Below are 27,669 nucleotides of genomic sequence, written 5' to 3' on the forward strand. Positions count from 1 at the left end.
TCAATTAAAAGTAAGAAAGTAGTGGGAAAATCGGGGTTCCAACAGCAACTTTTTGCCCCAGGGCCACATAACAATTTAATCTGGCTGAAATATATGAATATGAAATATATTTTTTTAATTGTTAACTTTTTTATTGAATTCATCCTAGTTACAGTTATGAACTAAAATGACCTGAACAGAACTGGGCATTAACATACGTTCAATCAGATAAACTAATGTTAAAAGAGAAAAGACAGCCATACATGCACATAAACGTCATATTATCATTAATGAAAGGAAATTGACTCAAGCAGCAGGTTAGCAGAGAGGGTCCTCTGACTGAGTTAAGGGAGGGATCTTTTTTTTTCTCTCCAGGGGAGTCAAATTTCCCAACTCTGTGGGCCTGAGAGTCACTGAAGCCCAGAACTGAGAGAGCCTTTGTACTGCAGAGAGAGAGAGAGAGAGAGAGAGAGAGAGAGAGAGAGAGAGAGAGAGAGAGAGAGAGAGAGAGAGAGAGAGAGAGAGAGAGAGAGAGAGAGAGAGAGAGAGAGAGAGAGAGAGAGAGAGCAGTGTGGCTTCAGGTCTGCGTGGTGAAGCACAGGGACCACGGAGTCTGTCGGAATTTCATCACACACATGCACTCGGAGTTCTTCTGAAATTGGATTTTTATATATTTTCTCACTAAAATGTTTCAAGGGTAAGACATTTTGAATATTACATCCATTGAGTTATGCATGTAAAGAAAGTAGATTGCATTAAATTGACTTGACCTCACATTAATACCTTCATAAAGCACTTCAGTTACACCTCAGAGTAGACCTGTGATGCAATAATATTCTCCTTTATGTGACGTTTTTATGTGCAAATCATAATAACATCAGCTCTGAATTGAAACTAATTTCACTTGAAAAAATAATCTTTTTTAAATGTATATTGTCATTATTCATTAATACACTTTTAACAACTATTTTAAATGTTTTGAAGTCTACTTAAAACTCGACAAAGTTCAGCTTATGTGACTGCTGTGTCTCCTCAGGTGGTCTCTCGCCCTGCACCTCATCCTGCTGAGCTGTCTGGCAGCTGCCCTGCAGGTTATAGAAGGTAAGATTCATGCTGACGTTCTAAACACTGCAGCTGTAAATAAATATACAGCTGGAATGGATCCCTGAGAGGATAAAAGAGGGGGAGAAGAACAGTTTGGCACTGACCCAACAAAGTTTTATTAAAGTAGTGAATTTTAGCTCTACCTCATTGAAGTTCTATGCTTGAAGTTCTGATTGATAACCATGGACCACAATTTAAATGTCACAGATCATCATATATTTCAACGTTATTTCTTTGATGATACTGTTTCTTAACTCCTATGACTGCCCTGCACCATCTTAGAGGTCAGTAAAGTCTCTTCTTTAATTAAGAATTATTGTCTTTTTGTGGCAATAAATATTTAAGATGAAGGCTACACCGTCAATCATGTAGAACCTTCAGACTGAGGTCTAACAAATCTTCCAGACATCTCTAAGCTGTAGTTCCTCATGTGATTGCTTCACACACAGTCACAGCCATTCTCAATGCTGTTATTAGATTTCATAATACATGAGCGACATGAAGTTGTCCTCAGATGACAGCTGGACAGACAAGGGGAGATATCTGTAAACGTATCTAACTTGAAAAGCCTAAAAAATAAATCATAGATTATACAGTTATAGAAAATATGATGCTGACTAATCAATATCAGTTTATATTGTATGTATAGAAACAGGTTACATTTGTGGGGAATGTGTCAGATTGCTTTAAAGAGTAAATTGCTTCGAGGTAGAAAACATTAAAGTTTGTCCTCAGTGAGTCATGCTTTTTCATTATAATGGTGTATTTTAATATAACATTACCTTTTAATATCTTAGCTGTTATTGACGCTATTATGGCTCCCTTCTCTGCCTCCTTAAAACAAACAGTGGGTTTTTTAATGAGGATGCAGCAGAAACACATATAGCACTTCACTGAAGACCTATTTGACTTTGTGAATTTAAATGGCAACATGGACAAGTTCAAAATGGACCAATCCCAACTAATAGTGTCCAGTCGTCTTGTGTGATACACATTATTTTAGCACTTTACTACCTCTAATTGCTCAATGATGCATTTCCTGCTCCAGAAACATTAAAGGAATTCTCTGAAGATTTAATATTTCAATTGTGGGGATTAAGAAACAGGTTCAAGAATGGTCGCTCAAACTCCAAGAACACAAGATCCTACAGTACATATCCCATACTATTGCTTTTTCATTAGACATCCCCAACCTTCATACTGCCCACCTCTTTCAAATCCAACCTATTTGTAACGCAGGCTTTCTGGTAAGAAAAGTTACTAAAAAGACTCAACCTCAAGCCAAGATAGCCATCATGACATCATCAGAGCTAGGGGGGGCGGGGGGTTCTACTTTGGAAAGCTGCTTCAGAGCCACTAAAGGCATTACACAACTGTTTTCACAAGAAAACCGAACGTCATGTGTTTAAAAAGTAAGGTCAACCATGCAAGGTGCCCATTTCCTCCAAATGTCATCCATCAGTTAACAGTCCTGAATGAAAACATGCACTCACACTCACCTATTATCAGATTATCAGACACATGATATGGGGTCTGTCCCCCTTTCCATTTCCATTTTCACACCTCTGCTGTTGTGATGCTCATTTAGTTCCTCCCTGCTGTGAGGCTCTTCTTATACAGCTCTGCAGGAGAGAGAGAGTTTGTTTGTTTAGCAGTTGACCAAGCTTCCTCTGCCCTCCTCATCCTGTGTGTGTGTGTGTGTGTGTGTGTGTGTACAATAAGGTAGCTGGAAGTGGCAGACAAGTCAAACGCTGCACCATGGTGAGAAATGAAGTGTTCAGTTTGTATGGTAATGATGTGAGCGGTCTCCTTTGCGGTGAACTGTTATGTGTGTTTGAGAAAATCAGCGACAATGAGGACAGTAGGGTGGGTGGGTGGTTCATGGTGAGCTGTGAAGCAGAAGGTCTGGAACACACTCGTTCCCGTGCCAGCTTAATATCAGCATGTGTAGGTGTGTGGGTGGGTGTTTGTGCAGGACGCTATGTAAGCATTCGTGTTGTTTGTGCCCCAGTTAGTTCTTATTCAAACACCAAACATAGCTCATCACATTGTGGACTGCCAGAGGCTTGATGGCTACAGGAGCCATCTTGTGACTTCAAAATCATATGTTCAATTCCCTCAGAACAGCTTGGAATAGAGTGAAGTACCAGTGTTCCCTTGAGGAAACACCTTGGTATTACTTTGATCTGTATGAGACACCGTGGTGTTTGTTCAAATTCAGTATTCACTATGTCATATATGCTTTAGTCTGCCAAGTATCCCTTTGAGTTACATCTATATTGGGCAATTCCTTGATAAACTCACAGTTTTGTCAAATTCCAGTGTTCATTACCAATATGTGAAGTAGTGTGTCTCATACGTAGCAACACAGCTCATCTGACAGAGTCCGAAGGCTAAGTGTGTAAAGCTCCTCCAAACTGCCCTATGTGAAGGTGGGACGAAAAGTCTGCTGACATGGAAAGGGGCAAGATGTTCTAATCGTTCAAATATGGGGATAACAGCGATGACTCTCAGATGAGCTAGTCTTCAAGACATTCATATGTTGCGTTTATTTTTATGCATTCAAATTTGGTGAAAATAAAGAATGAAAGAACACAATGAGAGAGAAATCCTTGCTACACTTTCACCTTCGTATACCTGACCAATATCTCTACCATGTGATTGTCGGATTGTCAATTTCAGAAAGTTATAAAAACATTTTACAAGCAGCTTCATCAGTTATAACATAAGAGAGATGTTACAGACCAATTCATGTTTGACTCTTTATATAGTAATAGTAGTAGTAAAAAAGTTTAAAAAAAAAAAGTCTGTGTAAAGCATTAATAAAAATGTGTTCTGAGTTCGTCACACCACGGAAAAATGCATAATTAGCCACCAAAATCTGAATGATTAAAAAGAACATCACCACGTATATAAGCGTAGGTTTCAACATCATGCAGTATTCTCTGCTCTGAAATGCCGGGGGGCGTAGCTGCTGAAGGTCCAATTGAATGGCCCTTGACAATATGGATGTCATTTTTGACATAAAGTAATATTAGGAGATACTGTTTAATTCAGCATGTTTTGCCAGTAAATGGTGATTTTTTTTTTGTAACTTAAATGACTAGTGACCAAGCAATCCATCACTAATCATTATGTTATGTTATCTAGTTTGAAGGGGTCATATAAGTAACCCCTCTATATCATCAAGCCACCATTTCATGTCCATCCGAAAAACAGTCTAACACTCTAATTCCACATTTCAGTCCTATATAGTTCAGTCTGTTCATGTGTCTACAGCAATTATCTTAGTGTTAGGGAAATATCTTAGTGTTTAAGATGCTAACCCAACCATGGCTTAACCATGTTTAGCCAACTTTGGCACTGGTTATAAAGAATGCATTGTCATTGGTCGTAATGTGGATTCATTCAATATCAACATTGTTATCTAGTGAAAGGGTAGGGTTTAGTAGATCACAATAGAAATCTAATTTGCTATCCTGGCACAGCAGTTGCAGCATAACACTCAGACAGTGTCCAACACTCAGCTGGGTATCTTTTTCTCTTTTAGTTCTCCATCCACACTAAGCTGGTGTTTTTGACACTGTTTCAAAATCACCTTCCAGTTGATTAAATTAGAAAAACAAAACAAAATTAATTAAAAAAAAACCTTGCATCCTTATTTTAAGCCTTTTTTCCTTTTATTGAGCAATTTCAGAATAGATCTTTAGAAAACCATCTGAAAACACAGGTGTGAAAGTCGGTTGTGTTCATATTTATACAGAGTTTTCAGATTTATCTGGATTTAGTTTCAATAGGGCATCATCATTAGTGTGTACATTTCCAGACATCCTGCAACTATAGCTGAAAAGAACCATTTCTATCTTGTTTTTCTACCCTCAAAGACTCTGTGCCCCCCAAAAAACACTCCTATTCCTGCCTCCAGGAACCTTCACTTTCCATTTGCCATTGGTTGAGTTGCTCTGAAAGGATTCCATGTTTAGCCAATATAAATGATTGTGAGGTGAGCCCAGTAGGAGTCTGTTTTGGACAAGACGTCCCTCTCTGTACAGTAAAACTTACTGTTGACAATGTCAGTCCAATTACAGTTGAAACCCACAGGTTTCAAACATTTGCTTCATGAACCGTAGTCAACCCGAGAAAACTCATTTCAGCTTTTGAAATCACATCATATTCTAGTTTGTACCTTTTTTTTCCACATTCAGTTGCCCTCCATATTAGCTGTTCTTTAGTTTTACGTATGAGCCTTTCAACTATTTACACTCTTGACCTTATTTGGTCTCTGATGTTCTTTGACTAAAACTCCCACCAAACTCTGTTTAGTGTTTTATGAGTCTGAAACCTGGCAAGTGAACATGTCATAAAATTGTATGAAAGAGCCTGTACCTAAATGTCTTCAGTATATGAGAGGGCAGAACGCCCTCGCTGCTACAGCGGCGTCCTGTCTGGAATGTGCTCATTCAGCCAGAGTGACTTTGATTTGAACACAGTTGGGCACAATGGGCCAACTGTAAAAGGTGTCATTGCTGTACATTTGTAACGGTCAGCTCTATGGAGTTTTAATGGGAAAAAAATCAGTCATTGGAAACTTGAAAAATAAGAATGGGTGTTTCTTCGGGGGTCTTTGACTTTCCGTTGAAAATGGTCTGGCATTTTCCATGATGTGATGCTCAATGAGATGATGTACGTCTCTAACTTTGGTTCCCAGCGCTGTAAATAGAAAAATAGAGTGTGCTTGGATTGAAAATGAGGAGAAGAAAACGAGAGGAAATTAAACCAACGTCTATAAGGCTTTATTGTATTCAGGATTTTTTTAAGATAAAAAACTCTCACTCTTACAGCTCTTACTGTAATGTCCTGTAAAAAGGAAACATTGAAGTCACTGGTTGGCTGTTGTTTGTGGACATGTTCCCATGGTTACTGTTTAAATCGACTATGAATCATTATCATTGTGTATCTGTTCCGCACTGTCTATGCTTTGGGGCAGGAACAAAAAGTCTTTTTACCAAGTGGGAGAATCTGTAAAACTTCATTTACTTGAAGAGAACATTTTGTTTATGAGTACTTTACGGCTGTTGTTTCAGATGTATTTATGCAGCGTTATCACCTAGTGGACAGGTAAATATACAGAATATTGTTACCAATTAAAACAAAACACAACATAAAGCAAGTATAAGTTCTTCACCTCCCATATGTTACTGATGTATTTAAGGTGTCTTTGTTTTTTTTAAATTCCTGATATTCCTGATTGTTATTATCAATAAATATTCTAACCCTAACCCTAACTCTGATAATAAAATGTCAGAAGACTCTTCAAATGATTTTCTTGTCTCAAAACAAACAGATATTCAGTAAACTTTTAGTGAGACAAAGCAGCAAATCATTTTATTTGGAAAGCAAAAAATGACCTGAAAAGTGATTAAAACAACAATAATTGCTGAAAAAATGTTCTGTCAATCAATTAATTAATTGTTTCAGCTGTATTTCAGTTTAAGACTTAATTCCCCAATAGTTTAAAGTAAAGTTGATAATTTCTCTATTTAGAATGAATAATATTTGAATAGTTGTAAACTGTAAACTAATAAAGTGCAGTTCTACCAGGTACACATTAGTATTTTTACAACTTACTTAGCTACAAAAGCTATTTTACTGGTTGTATCTGAATCTGTATGTTCATATACATAGAAGTGCAGCTCCTCAGCCTACTATCATCTACAACATCAGGATTCTGTCTTAAGGGATCTAATTAACTGCTGAACACCACCACACAGAGATAAAAGTGAATCTGATGAGATGGCATCAGCCTGTAATTACCTGGCAGACCGACAATTACAACTTCACCTGTGAGGACCACAGGGAAACACAGGCAGTATCTTTCAGGAGATATAATACTGATAGTTTACCTGCTTTCCCTTTTTTTTTACTGAGATCCTTCCTCCTCCTCCTAATCTTGAATTAAATGGAATTATAAATGGAAAATAGACTAAATCAGTGCGTGGGAAACCGGACTCACAAGGTCGAGACTGTCTTTTAGGTTTGGTGACTTCCCCCACAATGTGACAGGAAGACTGTCAATAGAATCAATTTAAACTATCTATTTTTGATTCTCAAATCATGTAATAAGGTTTGCTGCTACTCCCTGTCTTAAATGACAGGAAACTGAATATTAAGAGTTTTTTGGGACAAAACAAGTCATTTGAAGACGTCACAATGGGCTGTGTGATCTGAGCTTTTACGTTTTTTTTTAATTTTTTTTTACTATTTCCTGATATTTAATCAGCAGATGAATTGACAATGAAAATATGCTTTCAGCTCTATCTTAAATAATCATTTAAGTGAATATATGTTTCTAGTTGTTTGTACATTTATACCTAACCTTAATATGCAGTATAAGATTATAAATACATTTATCATGTAATTCAACAGCCAGAGAAAGTACCTTCTTTTATTGGACCAATATCTACAGACGGGTAATTTAAACAAAACATTTTCTGCCATTACATAGGCACTGTTTTTATTGAAATGTATGGCTGTTTTATCAATCAGTATTATTCAGTATCGTGTAATAAAACATTCAAGTGTCTGATCTTATGTGACTAAACTGCTCAGCTGACATGTAGAACATCACATACTGTACACTGTTCATTTCAAGTTCACCTTCAATAACCTCCTGTGTTTCAGAGTAAAGTTGAGAGTACACAGTCAGTTTTTCTGTAATTGTATTTATGCTCAGATCTGGTTTTGAAGTTATGATGTTCCTGCTGTTTGAATACAGAGACTACAACTAAACTACTAATAGTACACTTACCTACCCTTTGCCCTTTGTCTGTCATATGTTTATGAAATAATATGCCAGCATGCCCAACATTTCCACAATTCCTGCCTAATCCAATTGGGGAATAAGCTCTATTTATAACCTGAATTTGGCTGAACCCAGAACTCCATATGTGGCTTATCATTCCAACAGCAACTCATAGAGAACATAAATAAGTAGGAACTTCATTAGGAGTGAAAGTACTTGATGTATGGTGACTCCAGTTTAACTTAATTTAATTGAATTACTGTCACAGTGGGTACAGTCTGGCTTATTCTGGTTTGTTAATGACAGGCAGACAGAGAGGGCCGGTAAAAACGGAAATGTTCTGATGGTTCACCAACCCATTTTGGATTTGTCCCAGAATACCCGCTGGCCAGTACACCACTTGCGTTAACCTACTGCTGCGGCTGTAAAATGGTAGGTAAATTGTTTTGAGCGTCACACAACCCCCATGATAATGACTTTCATTATCAGAATTTGATCCATTTGGTCCGATAACATTTGGAAAGTCTAGAAGAACCACATGATTAACGTCCAAATAGCCAGCCTGGCATTCATTCATTCATTTCCATCCAACTTATCCTCTAAACCAGTGGTCACCAACCCTGCTCCTGAAGAGATTCTAATCATGATCTTGTTATCAAGTCCCTGACAAGCTTCAGCTGCTTGATAATGAGCTAATTATTAGAATCAGGTGTGTTAGAGTGGGAAGTAGCTCTCGAGGAGCAGAGTTAGAGACCACTGATCTAGTCCATCACAAGGCTCACATATAGCAGATGAGCAACCATTCACACTCATATTCACATGTACGGGCAATTTAGAGTGACCAATTAACCTAAGACCAAAAACATGACGTGAACTGTGAAATACAAAGATTTACCTAGCAGTGTATGGACTCATTTGGCAAGAGCTTGAATCTAATGGACTTTCATTTATACATCAAAGTTTTACGCTGCAGGTTAAATTCCTTTATAGCCATGCAGTGTTGGTCAGTCCAACACTTTTGGATGGATTGCAATGAAATTTGTACAGACATCCATGTTCTCCAAAAGGAAAAAATCTTGCCAACTGCAGTGATCTATTGACATTTACTCTAGTGCCAACAGTAGGTTGACATATTTAGTTCTAACTGAAATGTTGTAACTTTTAAACTATTGACTGGAATGCATGCATGATAACACACTAAACTAAGATAGTGATCAAAGTAAACCATAGGCTCTGCAAATCAGCACCTCCACATGTGCTGTCTTTTGACAGTGTGTGCCACAGCTACCCTAACCTTGTTATTTACCTTTGGATTAGACATGGCAGCTCGAATCCTTCTCCTTCACTTAGCGTCTATGCTTCCCTGAGGCAGTGTGGACATGTTGCTGAATCCGGCCTCTTAAATTGCTGTTTAGGTTGTCAGAGGTCCTAATGAGTTACACTATATCACAGCTGACCAAACCTGTGGAAAATGTGTAGTGAGAATGATTTTGGTCAAACATGAACAGCAATGGTAAAATATAAAGATATTAAATGGAAGTAAGCAGCAAAACACTTATTTCATACTGGATTGACCTATAAACATGACCCAGAAGTATGTGAACAACAGGAATGAAGAATAATGTGTGCATGCCATTTCTTTCTGTGGACAAAACCATACTCCTTTCACAACTGCATCTGATGTGTGTGCATGCTGTATTATCGGAAACCTTCTAAGGAACTCAAAACAGGTTAAATTTGCTATAAAAAATCACCAAAGATTGGTGATAGTTACTCCAGTGACTAAGATTAGATCAGAATGTGCTCAGGGCACTTAGGACCATTTACCACCTTGAGTTGTTAGATGAATGATAGTTGGTTTGACAGGAATTTTTGAACTACAGCATACTGTATAAACTAGTGTTTTGGAGAAATCAGACTACAGTAACACATGTAAATGAATTGGCAGGCGTCTTTTTATATTAATTTGTTGTGTTTGCACATAAACATACCATTCAAGGTTGAGGGAACAGTTTGAAACTGTGACGGAAACTTGAAGAAAGGCACAGGGGGGTCTTTCTTTTCTGCTGCTCCTTCTTTCTCCTTTCACTCAACCAGTCAAGTCAGATGGTCACCCACCTACAGCCGAGTTGTGCTTGAGGTTTCTTCCTGTTAAAGAGGAGTTTTTCCTTGCTACTGTTGCCAAGTGCTCACTCATGGAGGGAATGTTGGTTCTCTGTAAAATAAAGAATACAGTCTATGAGAAAAGTGCCCTGAGATAACTTCTGTTGTGATTTGATATAAATATTAATATAAATAAAATTGACAACGTATTCTAAGTATTAGTCTAAGGAACTATAGGGTCTATGCTTGAAAAGAACTAGTCTGCACAACATTTCATCCAACCATCTTGTTTATCCCTGTTTCAGACTGCCATACTCAAAAGCGCCAATCATTAGCCAGGTTTCCATCAAAATGTAGCACAAATTTTAACTGAATCTCCAGACATCTGGCAAAAGAAAATGCAACTGAATATGTTACTGTGATGTGAATATTAGGGGTTGGGCTCATCAAGATGGTGTTGTCAACTCTCCAGTTTGGCATCATCACAGGAGAAGAGGGCGCAATGAGATGATGCCAGTCAGACCTGAAACGATGGAAAACCATGTGGAAAACATGAAGGAAATATGAATTTTATTTCATTTCAATTTTATGCGTGAATCTGAGGAACGTTATGGTCTTCATCAGTTTACACAGCCCTGCGCAGATGTTTTCCGTCTCTTCATGGAGCTTGAGTGACATTTAAGTCACATGCTTCATTTACACCATGAATTATTCATTGTATCTGTTTCCATTCTTTTTAATCAATATGCCAACGTTTCCTTTATGCAATACTTCACCTTTTTTGGAATTAGTGGTGGTTCCACTCTTGTTTTTTATCTGCAAATTGAAAGAAAACTGGATAGAAATGCATTTATATAAAAGGGAAACATGCAGTAATGTTTAAGTGTGGGGATGACTGCTTAAAGAATGAAAGAAGGGAATCCTACAACTTACCTCCACACATCTGGACAATCACTGCATGAAATGGGCATCAATGTTGGATTGGCGATTTTGGAACGTCACCGAAAATATCAGACTCAGCTTTTCCCAATTCCAATGTCAGAAAGGTGTGGGTAGAGGGGGTTTCCAAAGCTGTTCAACCATCCAACAGTGAGGTCTGTTGAAGCATACTGGCCCCTGCAGATAGTCTCCACAGACAGATAAAAAATCAACACTGCACAACATTTTACTTCTGTAGATCTGAACAATAGTGAATTTTGTGGTGCGACTTTAGTGGGTGGATGTCAATAGATGGTACTGTGTCGGTGGCTCTGCAGAGCAACTATGAGATAATATTTTCCTGTCACATTTCTCTGAAGGTTGCCCTTCATTCCAGACAGTTCGTAACAAATGTCACAATAAACAATGTGCAGCGCTTCCAAAGCACAACCAAGAATGACATCATTGACCTGCAGGACCTCACGGTGCTTACATGCAAAGTTCAAAGCTCTGTACAGTACCATGAATGCATTTGAATTACATTGTGTCAGAGGGAATCACACTTTACACATGTCCCCGTTACTGTGCCTCCTTTGTGTTTCATTAACATTCGTATTGGAGGAGGAGGAGGAGATGAGTCGAGAGCTTGTTTGCTCTGAGAACGACACTTGCAGCTGAGCAAACACCCCCAGCACCCAACATGCATACACACACACACACACACACACACACACACACACACACACACACACACACACACATACACACACACACACACACACACACACACATCTGGGAGAAACTGTCTCACATTCACTGTCCTGAGCCTTATACATGTATAATCAGGACATAAGCGGATGTAAATAGTCTAGTAGCTTGTATCTATGATACCACACAATTGGAGAAACTGACTGATTGACTGGCTTGGCTGGTTTGATATGGATTTGTTTATCTTGAATTATCTTTGTCTGCCCTCTGTAGGAATTCTACAGGAATTTCACTTTACAATATTATTATAGTAATTATAAATAAATTGTTCATATTTATGCTTATCAAGATGACATGAAGACATTAGTAAAGCATTAACAGGTAATCTTCTATTAAAAAAAGTGCCTGAAATTGTGATAGGCAACTTTTTCTGACACATTTACCAGGTTTTATGTACTTTAATGAAATTAGGTATATGAAAACTTTCAACTACTATTATTAATTGGATCTGGATAAATAATCGTGGTCAGTATAATTACAATACATCATGATTCACTAAATCCATTCTGATATAATGTAAGACACACTCATGGGCTGGCAGTGGACTAAGTGATGGCCTTGTTTGTGTAGCATTTATATAACTTTTTCAAATGTAGTGTGGTATGATTATCACAAATAAAGTGTATTAAAATGATGGATTCATTTTTATAGGATTGGAGCAAAATGAGCCTTTAAAGCTGAGGACTGAGGTTTATCAAATGATAAAACAAACTTAAATGAAAAAGAGGAAATGGGGTTAGAGATGGTGAACACCAAATCTGACTAAGTTTTGTAGTTGATGTCAATTCATATCCACCTGTCTGTCTCTCTGCCTGCCTGCCTGCCTGCCTGTCCGCCCGCCCGCCTGCCCACCTGTCTGTCTGTCTGTCTGTCTGTCTGTCCCATCACACTGTCTCTCTGTGTCCAGCTGGCCTACTTATCTCAGCAGGCACATGCACGTGGAAAAAAACCCATCGCTGAGCTTCACACTAGATGACCTCCATCTCTCTGTGTCTCTCCATGTATGATTGTGTATTTGAAGGGGTGAAGTGAGGGTGAGAGGATGGTAGAGAAGGGGGAGGGGGAAGCTGGATGGGGTTGACTCCAAGGACACTTGATGTAATGGAAACTGTCCCTTCTGCAGATGTCCACCTCTGACCTCCCCAACAAGTCCAAACAATACATTCTTTTATCGGAAATATGCTGTAGGCCTTACAGGATGGCATTGAGCGAACGTGGGGGTGTGTGTGTGTGATATGTGTGCATGTGTGCTTGGAAATCAGAAGTTCATCTGTAGCATCAGCCCAGTCAATTGGTTATTGTCTAATCAGCAGGCAGCCTGTAAGCCATTAAACCAATCAGCTCCCCTTACAGACTGCAATCACATGCTACCTACCATAAGACTTTCATTTATTTTTATGAGTAAGATCATAAAATGCTTCAGTTTTTTGCACTACCAATAGACACCAAATCAGTAGGCAAAACTTTACTTTCATGCTGATCAAAGTTGCACTAATCAATATTTTTATATTAAAAATGAATTCTGTCCCTGAGCATCACTGTGCAGAATGATGTATGTGCAGAGCTTGACATTAGCAGGCTATTTTCATATTCATCTGCTGAAAGTGGAAAGCTTCTCTGTGTTAATTTAAATCTAATTTTAAGTGGTGGCCCTACGAGCAGGTTTTTTGACATCACAACTATTTTGAAACCGTGGTCAAATATATGACATATGACAAATATATCACATCATTTGAATCCTTTAGTGTACCTACATTAAGAAACAAACTTTACAGTGCAGTAGGAGACATTTCGTGTCAAGCAGTTAAACTTCTAAAATGAAGAATATTTCCATATTCATTGTTTCTGGAACTCTGGTAAAATATGTAATTAAAAAAAAAGTACCAGACACACATTGTTCAAATCAGAGTTTAAAAAAAAGAAAGTTTTAATACATGTCTGGATGGGATTGTTAAATTATCACATGACTCTGCAGGGGCTTTTAGCATTAGCCCACATTAAGCTAGTTTGCACCAGCAGCAAGCAGCTCTTTTCAGCATGAAAAATCTCCGACTTGTACACTGCCCACTCAGCATTAAGACAGCAGACATATAAAGTTAGTTAGCTGGTGAACGTAATGAAGAGTTTGGCAGCTAAAGAGCCACACAGAAGAAGGTGAAGACCAAATCTAGCTAAAAGAAGAGTGAATAATGGACATAAATTATCCAGGTGGCCAGAAGCATGATTCCAAATCAATGCTAAAGTTTTTCTATGTCTACTGGGTGTGTAAAAAGGCACCTTTTTGCTAACTCACAGATAAAGTGTTTGTTGCCTTACCCCAAGTAGCTACAAAAGAAATTAATGTAGGTTGAAAGCAAGACAATGTCCCTTTTGAAAGAAGAATAAAAATCTAAAATAAATAAATAAATAAATAGATAAAATCTAAGAAAGTTTATTTCATAAGAAATAAAACAAAAGCTTGTTGAAATCAATACACAGGCGTTTTGCTGCCACAGCCTTATTTGGTATAATAAGTAGCTTATAGTGGCTAATATTTGCAAATGTATTAGGAAACTTGTAATAGATATTGGTTTGTAACTGACGTTATGAAGTCAGTTTATTGATTTTAGCCACTTGGGTGCAGTGGAACAGGCTGTAAACATGGATGTATTATAAGAGCTGGACAAGGCTCTGCTACTTAGCCTCATAGCAAATTGTCCAAGTGGTCACTTGTGGTATTGCAGCATAAAAACATTTCCCCCATGAAAGAAACTGTTTACACTACACCTTCAAGAGAAACTTCTTTTAGCGTATATATGCCAGCCAAGTAATAACTTATTGGACTGAATGGGTGCTTATTTCAGTCTGGTATCCAGCTCTTATAATACATACATGATTGTAAACCCAATACTGATAACACTTAACACTAGTGTTAAGTTGACATGGTGAACATGTTAGCAAACAGGTGTCTATTCACACATCCATACAGCAAATGCAGAACAACATTAGCATTTATCTGAAATTTGGCATCTGGCAAATGTAAAGCCAATATTTCACTGTACTTTTAACTAAAGTGTTGTTATATACTCCATTGTGTTGACCAGCTAGCCTGAGGTGGCTGGAAATGAGTTAAAATTGTCAGCTATACAACCAAAACAGCTGAAAGAAGTTAAGAGTAGAGAGGGTTTCTGTGGGTTCGTCTCACTGTGAGTGACACCTTTCACATCACATAAGATGTTTGTTTTTTCCACTGTTAATATCTAAATATATTGATGAGAGCAAGTATATTTTTTATTCAATTAATATGGTCATAAATATTTACATAGCACTGTACTTGAGTAAAGATCTCTCTATAATGACCTTCCTAAAGGGAGGTCAGAAGTCAGGGTCAGGACAAATGATCCCAGACCTGGCAGGAATCCAAGACACTTTAAAATAGTGGATAGTTAACAACAGAAGGCATTTTAATGTTTGAGTAATCAAGTTAACGTAAGATTTAGATGAAATGTAGGAAACCTTTTTAAGGTAATTAAAGTTAGATAAAACTGAATTTACCTTAGACCACATTCCTAATTTGTCTTGTCAGCTGTGTGTATGAGAAGCTGTGTTATGTTGGCCTCATGACTTCTCTAATGTAATTGGCTGGATGCCGGCCCCAGTCATTATCCAAAAATGTTAGTGATGCAGGCTTTCATCAAAGGCACACAGGTTGGAAATTGAGTTAAAAGTTGGGCAAATAGAGGAGATGTAATCTCTGATATGTTTGAGTAACATAGTCAACTCTAACAGCTGCTCCACGGCAATAATACAACAAGTGAATTAAATTAAACTGTAACAATGACAAAGACAGTGTTTAGTATCTCACTGTGTCCCTTCTGTCTAATATCCAAACTGTCAGAAGAGCCTTATCTGCTTACAGATAACCCAGACCTTGTTTCGAATCAGCTGTTTGATAGCATCAAGCCAATACAGAGTATAACATGATTTGTCTTTCAGCGCAAGGCAATCGAGATTCTACTTACACATGCTCAATTGGCTCTGAATGGGAGCTGTGATTTACAAAGGCACATATACACAAACACACACACACACACACACACACACACAGGCATTTGTATGCTCAAATACAGGACCTCAAATACAAGATCCTGTCTCGAGAGAGTTCAAGTACTTACACATTATTAAAGTTTCGGTCTACAGCATCCAAGTCTTTCATTACTCTTTGTATGTGTGCTTGGGTGTGTGGGTGGTGGGTGGGTGGGTCAGATGTTTGGGTTAATCCTACCCTAGGGTCAGACTCTCCCTCTGATAACCTCTCCGACTCCCAATTTTCTCCTGTTTTCTCCTCTCCTCTTATTATCCTTTCTCTCTTTGTCCTCCGTCTTAAAGAAGCTCTGTGTTTGTTCTCCGTTTTTCTCTTTAAGCTTGTTCTGCACAGTCTCCCACTCTTTTCCCATGCTAAGGGTGGCATTAAGCATATTTCAGTGATACACACTACATAAGCCACTGCTAGGATAATGGTGATAACACTGATATTTTACTGCTGACAACAGCGACAGTGTGTAGTGTACTGTACTGTACTGTATGTGTATATGTTTATGTAGTCAGATATTGAGTCTTCTAAGGTCAGCAGTTGTATTTGCTGTGTCTGTAACAGTATTTGAACAGCAACAATCTCTAGTTTGTTCTCTATATTGTAGACAGAGCTGATGGAGACTGATAGATTCTAAATCACACCCTTCACACACCCCACACACACATACACACCTCTTTGCCCCGCAGGTAGTTCCTTTGTCTTCACTGAGGTTGGGGGTCGACCTGGACGAGAGAGAGAGAGAGAGAGAGAGAGAGAGAGTGTGTGTGTGTGTGTGTGTGCGCCTGCGAGGGTGCACATCTAACATCATCTTTGACATTCCACACATACTTTGTCTCCCACCTGCCGTCCCGGACACAAAAGAGATTTGCACAGACAGACAGACAGACAGACAGACAGAACAGAGGAGAGAGACAGATCCTGTTCCACTGTGACAATCACCTCTGAATGATCTACTTACCTTTGTGAATAGCCATAAAAATAAAGTGCTGCTGCCTTTCAGTGATATAGTTATAAATTATAGTTAGGTGTGTGAGATCTCCAGCTGATTGTTTGTGCTGGTTGTATCATCATTCTGGCTGACAAAATAACTTCAGATGTACTTTTGTGAAACAATTAATCAAGGTTTTTGTTTCATCGGTTCATTTTTATCATGTATACATTTATCTTAGCATCATTCACAGGTCACACCCAGATTGTAGCCAAAAGGATATTTAAAAGACTTTACTTTGATTAACAGTGTCTAAATTGACAAGTTGACTTTTTTTTTTGTCCCAGATTCATTTTATGCCATTGTACTGCCTGTATTAGTCCTTTTATTAATGCAATGACTCTGTTGGCCTCACTGACTGAATGTAGATAATGACTCTTTACTCCACATGTTGACGTATTTTCTTGGCTGACCTTTCCCATAAGAGCTTATAAATTTACTGCAACATTTCCTGACTGAACATGGCCTAGAAATATGAAATGAAAACACATCGTAGGAGGAGCGGAAGAGGGGTGAGGGACGAAGGAGTGGTTCAGGGGGAGGTGCATGAGAAAAACACACTTTGCAACACTGGCTTCATTGATTACTTGCCGAGTGGCTACAGTGTTTGAATATGTTTATGTGTGGTATACCATTACCTGAGAACAGGTCTTCTCTGTTGGCCTTTGTAGCCCGCCCACCCATGTTTCTGCTTTAGGGTTGGTTAAGAAGATGGGTCAATCAAATCTGCTGGGGAATAGCTGCACAAAAACAAAATGATTCCTCTGGTATCACACGGATGATTTTATGCCTGTGTGACAGAAAGTTTCATGACATCAGTGAAAAATGTTCCAAGCAAAGAGCCTAATTTGAATTCATCTTATGAGAGTTACTGGTATGATCAATTAGTCATTTGGGGAATTAGAGAAAAGACCTTTGTTTTAAGAGGTTTTTCTTTGTTTTTGTTTTTTTTAAAAACATTGTTTTTAGCAGTTGTGCCGACTAAACAAGTTCTTGTTTTGTCCTGGCACCAAAAAGACTGGCCAGTGAGCCAAAACCTCTTTCGCTCTAATTAGCAGAGTGGACCAACTTGGACAGTCAATCACACAAAACCAGGTCACACACACACACACACACACACACACACACACACACACACATGCTGGGCATACAAACACACACAAAGAAGAATGAACACACTCTAAAATTAAAGTGTTGATCATAATGAGCATCTTACAAACATAGTGCTACTATTAGGAGATAGAGGAGTTGTTTTTCTATTCTCCCTCAGTTTATTTGTCTTTTCTGTGGATGAACCCTTTAATTTGACAAAACAAAAGCCTTATATAAGTAATCCTACAGGGTTGCTACAACCAAGTGAAATGTTGTAGATATTATCATAGTCTTATAGCACATTACCAGTTAAGACATTAGAGAAGTGTAGTTTCACCCATATTTTAGTATTTTGAAAATAATTGGAAATTGAATGATTTTACTTCATGGACCTAGAAACAGATCTGGCTGTGCAGATTCTCTATGCAACTTTATTCAATTTGTATTATATCTTTTACAGTGACATGACTGAGTTTGAAGCCTACTCAATTCTGCATGCATTACTCTCTGTGGCCACTAGATGGTGGCAGAGTACTGGTTAGTGAGCAAGACTATGTTACAGTTTTGTTTTGTTTTTTTAAACGTATTTTGTTATTATACTATATATTATATATTGTTTTTCTGCTGCAAGTTCTAGACACTAATAATAGTAGTCATGTTTCTGCTAAAATTATATTAAATTATATAGTACACACTTTGGTACACACAAATTCAAATAAGCCTAACTTTAGGACATAATTAATATAATAAAGTGACATATTTCAGTGCCCAAAGCAGCAAGCAAATAATTAAAAACTGTTAACATATAGTGCCATATAGCCACATGTCTAAGGGTCTTGTGATTTCCCTTCTGTCTCTTGCAGCCACTTAAAGGTTATTTCTTTGAATAAATTCATAATATCCCCCATGCGATAGGCTGTGACAGTAAACCAATTAGAGTTTATTGTTGGGGTGGTTGCTAGGTAGAGCGGGAAGTGAGAGAGAGGTGAAGGGTGAAGGGGTTACTCTTCCTGGAATCCAGAGGCCCTAAATGGGGTCACCATATATAGAAAAAAGGGGGGTCTGAAAATACTCTTAAGAATGTGGCTGCTTTTTACCAGCCACTGCACACGAAAGTGACCACTTTGTATTGTTGACAGGATAACAAGATAATTTCTGGTAGAGGCCATGATAACAATCACTTTCATCCTTTCATTTCATATATACCCTCAAACAGATGACTGGTTCAAGTTTAGAAGGTAACAGCTAAGTGATCTCAACCTGTTGTTCTATTACTGAAACTCTGATTGCCACCTCTGCCGAGAGACAAATTATAACAATATAATTATTTTACCAGTGATTATGGTGAAGCCTTGGGAAGCTGATGAAACGATTGTTGCTCTCAGGAGTTGGTGGAGAACAAAAAAGAGCTAAAATGAGAGTAAATATTGGACCTACATTTGTCAGGTGGCCAGAAACATGGCCAGACATGTCTACTGGATGTGCAACTTGGAAATTTGATAAGATGATAATATGTTGGGTTTAAAGCTTGTTCTGCATCCCCCAAAGATCGAGAAAAAGTTCAGTGAATACTGTCTTAAAGACACACTGTATTTTTCATTCGTGGATATGACTTGTATAATAGCTAACTACTACAATCAAATAATACCCCCTCAGTACACTTAGTTGGAGGTTGAAGCTATGATTACACAGTACAAATGTACAAGTTTCACTGGGATGTATCATCAGATTTGCCCCCACATGCCTCACTTCCTGACCCCCTCTAACTCTTTCTCAACTTATCCCATCCCAAAAACCCCCATCTCTAGCTAATCCACATCTAATCAAGCCTTACCCCCCCCCCCCCCCCGGGCAGTTTCCTCACCCTCTCTTTAAGTTTTAAACCTGTCATCTGCTCCATTAGAGTCCACCCACCCTTTTTCTCCCACCACTGTTTGTGTTAGTGTGTTCTGACCAGCATGGCTTCTATAGGTCTGACACTTTTCTCACTGACAACTTTGCTGGTTGATTTGTGTCAACATTGTCAACCAGCGAACCAACAACGACATTGTTCTCCACCAACTCATGAGGGCAATATTTGGCTCATTAGTTGTTAAGGCTTCATATTGTCTTCAATAATTTCAAACATTGTCATTTGGTGCACACATGGCATACATAGGTGTAACTTTGCCAGCTGTTTGATGATGGTCAGGTTATCATAGCTTGTTTGCAGACAACAGCTGCTTATGATGCTGATAATAGCAGTACAGACCGAACTTGGGCCATAAAACCCAAGCAATGACCTACAAGTGTCTTAAAAGCTACCAGGTACTGCAGAGCTGTTTCAGGGTCCTGGTATTGTTCATACTGGCTATTTTTCACATGTTCATTCATGACCTACTTGGGTAAAGTTTATACTTTAATATACTTAAATATATATATAGTTTATACTTAAATATAACTGAGCCATAGTTAGTAACACCTGTGCTTTCCTTACTATGACAAGTGATAATGTGTAAAACATGAAAGAATGCACTGGTAAACCTTTCTTTCTCTCATATTATACAGCATACATTATATAGTACTGATGCAACCATTAAAATCGGTTTCTTTACAAATGATTAACCCTTGCACTTTTGAGTTGTTTCCAATATTTGCCTGAGGTTACAAACCCCTAAAATGCCTTTATCTAGTGAGGGAAGCTATATGTTTTCAGTCTTCCCCAGGTTTTCTAACAAGACAACGAAGGGCGTCAAACATGCTTGGGTTGACCTCACCCCTACTGTGAAAGTATCAGCCTGAACAAACACCTCCATGATCCCGAGACCGTATCCTCAGCGGCACTCTCACCCTCGTCCTGGACCTCACCAAACACTCACCGAAGCACAATACAACAGAACAGGCATCCCTTTGTCATCATCAATATGGGGCCTCTCTTCCTGTTCAATGAGCTGCAGCAGAGAGAATTGCTTCCATCCTACTTAGTTTCTATATTTTTTCACTTAAAATTTAGGTGAATGTTACAAACAGCATTCTGAAGATCAGCGAGAGGAGCTGTACTTTTACTTGTCCAAATGGTGTGAAGCAGGTGAATCAGAATGAGTTAGCACTCAGACATCCTGACAAGGTAATAGAGAGAAGTTGAAAAAATGGCACAAAAATAGTAACAAAAACTGAAGTAGAGGAGACAGAATACCAAAGTCTGGCTGAAAACATTTTCCACCATTTTCTGACATTTCATGACTTGTCAATTAATCAGGGAAATAATTAACAGTTAGTAGCAGCCTTAAAAATTACATTTAAAAAAAAGTCAGTCAACAAGAGGTAACAACTTTAGAAAGTATTAACAATTTTGTCTTTGGTTCGACTGAATCCAGAATCAATAAAATGAGTATTAACAATGAAACCAAACAGCCAGTAAATCAGCTATGGCAAGCATATACACACTCCCAAAACTCCAGCCACCTTTTGTTCACTGTACCTGCACCTTTGATAAAGACAAATTATTGACACTTTGAGCTTAGTTCTGTATGTTATTTTCCTCTCACCTACTTTCTCTTCAGGTACTTTGTAGTTGTTTAAACATATTTTATGCCTTATAAGAGATGAGGGAAGCCTCTGTGTCCTTCAAACAACTTTTCAAATGCATCATGTTTGCAGACGTTTGGTTTTGACCAGATAAAACACTGTACATTGATACCTTTTTGTGTTTCCCGGGCTCATTTATTGTGGTTTCATGTAGTATTTTGTTGGCTATCTCACCACCAGTCTCATTGTTAGTAGAGACATATATAAATGTTTAGGTGTGGAGATGTTGGCTCATTTTAAATTAATTATGGTGTGTTCCTTAAGGGGATTTCCTTTTGGCATTTCCACCCTTTTTGCTGGTAAACACTGTAAAGCAACAGGGAAGTAGAGGTGAGGATACACTGCAAAGGTTTTGCACCTGCAGCATCAAACCTGAGAGAGTCTGAATCTGTATCAGTGTGCTGCTAGACTTGACAGGCTGTCAGTTGGTGTGGCATGAAGGGAGAGCGAAAGACCTCGGGTCTGAATCCAGACAGCACGCACACAGAGATGGGAAGAAAGTAGAGAGAGCAAAGGAGGAGAAGGAGGAGGAGGAGGAGGAGGGAGGAGTAGTGAACTAACTCTCTAATCTGCCTGTCTGAGTGAGAGAGAGAAAGAGGGAGAGAAAATCAAGTTTGCTGTGCAGTAGAGTGCCAGAGGAGGGGGAGTTGGTAATTACACAGGGAGAGAGAGGAGGGGAGGGAGAGGGAGAGGGAGAGGGGAAAAAGAGAGAGATGTCAGAGAGAAACAGAGCGAGAGAGACTGACAGAGAAAGGAAGGACATAACAGGGAGAGGAGACAAAAAGAGGACAGTAAGAGGTTTAAAGTTTGTTCCTTGAATATTTTTTGTTGTGCTTGATCTCCTCCTGGATTACTTGAGATTTTCTTTTGGCACACTCTGCAGGACTCTGCATGTGCCAGTAACACTGCGTGCATCCTCATCTCTCATAGCTGGAGACTCAGCACTGTGTCTTACATATGTGTAGTATTTTGTAGCTGCAGTTAAGAGAATCTGCGTGTTTGTACATCCAGACACAAAGAGAGGATGGGAGCCCTTCGCTTCTCTCTCGCTCTCCTCCTGCTCCTCTCCTCTCCTGTAAGATCTCAGTGGTGGAGTTTCCTTTGGGCAAACCCAAAAAGCAGACCTACTCCTTCTCCTCTGTCTGTTCACCCCTCCATCTCCTCTCCATCCATCACCTCGCCGGGCCCTTCTGACATCCCGGGTACAATCGCGTGGGTGGGAAAGGAGGACGGGGGGATGAAGGAGAAAGCTCCAAAGAGTAGCACTCGAAAACCCAAGCCCCACCCCGCAGTGTCAGTTCCTGGCAACAGCAAAGCGGCACCTGGGACTCCATCTCAAGATGAGAACACAGGTGGAAACAGCAATGGCAAATCTCAGTACAAACCACTGAAACACTGGAAGACTGGTGAGTGTAACAGGGGAGGTGAAAAGAGGAGGGGAGGCACAAAGAGGGTTTGAGGGATTTGCAACAGATTTTCGGCTCCAGCTCTCCCATTGGCTGATTTCTAGTTCAGAGACGTTTGGGACAGCAATTACTAATTTATCCATATTTAGTATGCAAATAGTTAATGGTCCTCAAACTTTTTGAATTATTAAACTCCCTTCTGATTGTTCTGTTCCCTTTTCTACATTTGAATAGATTTGAAATGAATGAATGATGTTACATAAACCTCAGTATCACCCTCATCATGAGAAGTGAAAACAGTTGTATAATGTTCTCTGAGGCTCTCTGGAGGAGCTTTCCCAAGTCTGATAGCTACAAATTTTAAAGGATGGCATGGAGTTTTTCACAGTTTGTAGCAGGCATAGAGGCGCTAAGATCTCTGTTGCATTATGGGAAGTGTTGGATTCAGAGTTTTAGCAACTTCATACATGCTGTATATTTAAATTCACAATATCTTAACATCTCCTGCATCGTTTTATTTTTTATTTAAATTTCTCACAAGTGTCCTAAATAAGTCAAAGTGCAAAACCATATTTCAGAACTCCTTTTTGTAAGAAGAAAGTTCACAAACCAAACAAAATTTGTGCGTCAGAAATGTTCAATCCTTTTCACCATGCCAGGCCATCACATTTATCAATTTATTGACCCCCAGTTTGGGAACCACTGGATTATATCATTATGTAACAGTCTTATTGACAGAAGGCCAATTTGCCAAATAAGACCTACTGCAAATTATCCTCTCACTATGAATGCCTCTTTGCTCACCAATTCAAGGATTTTTTTTTAAAATATACTGCTTTTGAAACAAGATAAAATATCAAAATGATTTACTACTGTTGAATGGTTGCAGAGGAAATTGGACTTCTAATTGTCAATACCATCTCAATACCATCCACTTGTTTAGTTTAACAAGTCCATCACATTTACTAACCTAATTCCATCTCATTTGTTCAGGTTGTGTTGATGGGTCAGTGGTTCAGTCCCTCATTAATCTGTAAATTGCATCTTGTATGTAAGTTTGTATCATGTTTCCATGAATGTCAGGAAGCAGAACAGAAGCCCTAGCTGTTTCTGTAGTGTGCTGGTATGTGTTGTACCCTGATGTGCTCCGCTCTAAATCTTTTAGAGTCTGAAATCTAAGGAGAGTGAGCCAAGCAGTGGGAAGCTTTTGTGTGGCATGGCAGGGTTAAGGTGGGTTTAAAAGGTTATCCGTGGCAACATCGAGGGGGTTGTTAATATTGGTTTTATAAGTCTCCACAAGCTGATCAAGCATCCATGTGGTCGACATGATGAGGATTAGGTTAAGGAGGAGGGAGGTAGAGTGGAAAAATGTGATGCAAAATGACTGGGTGATTAGATGACTGATAGGTTGTTTGACTAAAGAAATGAATGGAACTGACTTAACGACTGATGTGCCGTTGGATTGGTTGACTTGCTTGAAGCCTGTATGTCCACCTGAGTAACTCGACTGTTTGACTGGCTGGTTAAAGAATGAACAATTTACTGACTGAGTATCTGAAGCTGGTCACTGCAGTACTAAATACCTGGCCTAATTAATAAAAAAAAATCATTGAGATGTTTGTTAGAGATCTGTATTAAATCTGATTTGAATATGAATAATGTCGAAATATCTACTCCTAAATCCACATCACATGATCATTAGAATGGGATTTGACCTTGTTACACATTCTTTGTGTGTGTGTGTGTGTGTGTGTGTGTGTGTGTGTGTGTGTGTGTGTCTGTGTGTGTGTGTCTGTGTGTGTGTGTGTGTGTGTGTGTGTGTGTGTGTGTGTGTGTGTCTGTGTGTGTGTGTGTGTGTGTGTGTTTCCAAACCAGTGGTGAAAAGTTTCTAAGTAACTAAGTATAGCGCTTATATAGGCACTGTACTATATTATATTTCCATAGAAGTATTGTACTTTATGCTCCATTATGATCATTGTTACAATTATTGCAGAATAAGGTTTGACTGCTGCTTGGTTATTGAAGTGGCATATAGCAGGTTTTCCCACTGAAATCAGCTGCCTGTTTCTGGAAAGTCAAAACAATGAGCTAAAAGAGGCTTTCACTTTTGGAATTTTTATTACACTGATAACTGAGGAGTTGTGTGATAATTCTCTCTAGGTTCCTCTTAATGAGACGTGACATCACACAGAACTAATGAATACATTATTCATATGATAATATTGCATAGTGCAGCATGTAAATGATTTGAATACTAACTTCACTAAGCACCATACACCTTTTTTCTTTTTTTTAACAAGATGTTAAAAATAAGTTTCATAATGAGGTTTATTACACTTTAGGCAATTTCTTAAATGAATTATTTAACCGTTTCATGCATGAATTGTGTGTTTTTATTTCTCTAGAGGCATGAAAAAAATATTTAAACTTAATTTTCCCCCCATCACATTACATTATAAAAACATAAATCAACTGATTTACAACCAAAAAGGTTACTGCAGATGAAGTGGTAGTGTATGCGATGATTCACTAGTGTCCACTGTGAATGACAAATTGTGAATGTAAAACTTATTTAGACTTGACTTGTTAGACATGACTTGACTAGACATGTTTTGTTGTATGAAAGCATATTTTCATTTAGTTCATTATCTCTGTCAGTCTCTTAACTGACTCCATAAAAGTGTACTGAGAGATTTCTAGTATTGCTGCTCATTCACACAAAGTCTTTTGCTCCTCCTTTGTCTTTTCCTCTCTGGCCAACTCAGACCTTGAGAACTCTTCACAGCACTAAGGTGAAAAGGTGCCTCTGTATCTGGAAATGGCCGCTGTCCAAATAATGACTGGTAATCACCAACAGGCCGTTGCTGCCAAGTCAGTCTCTGAACAGATTACCATGGGAAGACTGGGTATTATTTTCAAATCTCTGTTGTTAAAGAGCAGGGATGAAAAAGAAACCTTTGGACAACATGCTGACAGTAGCTGGAGTTCTCTCAGTCTGTTTCTCTCAGTCATTACAGAGCACATCTGGACTGGAGGTGTGATGACTTTAGTTTGTGTGTGTATGTGTGTGTATGTGTGCATCTTGAGTGCCCACCTCACCACCTGTGTTTGCAACAATAAATGTGTAAATGTGCACAGAAGCCCACCCCCACACACTCACACACACTAAACCCTCTAATTAGGTATCTTTCCAGTTGGTCAGGCTCATGAATTAGAGACCCCCAAATGTTGGCCTGCCCAGTCTGGTCTGGGCTTTGGTGTGTGTGTGTTCACGTGGGTGAGGTGTGTGTTTGATGTGTGTGCGAGTGTATGACAGAGATATACCAGGCAGGGGTGAGCCCGGCTGGAATGCTGAGGTGAAAGTTTGTCGCTACGGGAGACGTTTTTCCAAAGTGGGGGGAATCAAGGGAATGTGAAGCCATCTCTTCACAATACGTACACACTCTTAATTGCCTCACATTGTGTGTGCTTATCTGTTTCGGAGGATTATGTCCATGCGAGGCAGAGCAACGAGGCGTGGGATGAGTCGGGATCAAATCAAGTCGAATTAAAATCATGTCAAGATGATTCACAAGCACCTCTGTCTCTTAGTCTAATGTGGTGTAGGAATCAGGGAAGATGGGAGACATCTGCTTCATTTTGGTGAATGGAACCTCAAACATATGAATCAAACTAAAAAGACACATTCTCAGAATAAGTCACATTAAAAAAGTCTAAAAGGAAATGCTTTTTTCTCTCCTGCCCCTATCTGTTTCTTCCTCTTTCTCAGTTTTTAACATTGTGTCTGTCTCTACCAGAACGAGGCTCAGGGGGTCACCTGGACCTGACGGAGTTGATTGGCGTCCCCCTCCCTCCTTCGGTCTCCTTCACTCCTGGCTATGAGGGTTTTCCAGCCTACAACTTCGGGCCCGATGCCAACATCGGCCGGCTCACTAAGACCTTCGTGCCAGGGTCGTTCTACAGGGACTTTGCCATCATTGTCACGGTAACATGAGACTACACAATTTAACCTGCAACCTGTGGCTTTAAAACCTCCTCAAACTGTCATCATGTGGTTTAAATGTAGCGCTCTAAAAACACATACAGGAGCAGGTTTATCAAGTCAGGAATAAGTACAAAACAGAAGTTTTGATTTTAAAGGAGCAGTGTGTAAAATGTAGTGGCATCTAGCAGAACGAACTTAGTGTATAATCACCTGAAAATAAGAATAGTGTTTTTATTACCTTAGAATGAAACCTTTATATCTACATAGGGAGCGGGTCCTCTTCCACAGAAGAACCTGCCATGTTGCACCGCTGTGTATCTACGGTAGCCCAGAATGGACAAACCAAACATTGACTCTAGTGAGGATCTGTTGCCATCTTGTGGAATTCTGAAAATAAAACAAAGGACATGTTCAGGTTCCAGCTTTTCTGAAGTTCCACTTTTTGTCTTTTTCTAATTTTTCCTTTCCCCGGCCTGCACAGGCATCAGTTAGCAATTAGATAGAAATGATTGTTTTCATATGTACTAGAACTTCAGTGGCCTTCATATACACTACTGCATTTATATGTGTTGCAGGATGATGGTATGCTATGTAATATTCATTATACCGTGATGCTGTGCTAAAGTAATAAGCCTCTAATGTCCTCTACCTTTGCCTTTCCCCAGGTGCGTCCAGCCAATCAGCAAGGAGGTGTTCTCTTTTCCATCACAGATGCCCAGCAGAAGGTGGTGGAGCTGGGGTTGGCCCTCACTCCGGTCCGTGGGGGCCTCCAGAGCATCTTATTGTACTATACTGACAGAGAGCAAGCCTCCCACAGCCACAAGGCTGCTGCCTTCAGTGTCCCAGACATGACCGACCAGTGGACACGATTCACAGTAAGCT

At 39.1% G+C, this 27,669-nt stretch overlaps 1 protein-coding gene across 1 annotated transcript in view; it reads left to right on the forward strand.

Moving 5' to 3' along the window:
- Positions 1–665: 665 nt before the first annotated feature.
- The window catches only part of col15a1b (collagen, type XV, alpha 1b), a 50,772-nt gene continuing 23,768 nt past the window's right edge, over positions 666–27,669 (forward strand). Inside the window, exons 1-4 of the mRNA XM_053330651.1 lie at positions 666–676; positions 1,016–1,080; positions 26,600–26,787; positions 27,453–27,662. Of these exons, the coding sequence (XP_053186626.1) occupies positions 666–676; positions 1,016–1,080; positions 26,600–26,787; positions 27,453–27,662 (474 nt within the window). The remainder of the gene's footprint in view (positions 677–1,015; positions 1,081–26,599; positions 26,788–27,452; positions 27,663–27,669) is intronic.

The sequence above is a fragment of the Scomber japonicus genome, chromosome 12 (genome assembly GCF_027409825.1).
Source record: "Scomber japonicus isolate fScoJap1 chromosome 12, fScoJap1.pri, whole genome shotgun sequence".
Classification (NCBI taxonomy): Eukaryota; Metazoa; Chordata; class Actinopteri; order Scombriformes; family Scombridae; genus Scomber; species Scomber japonicus.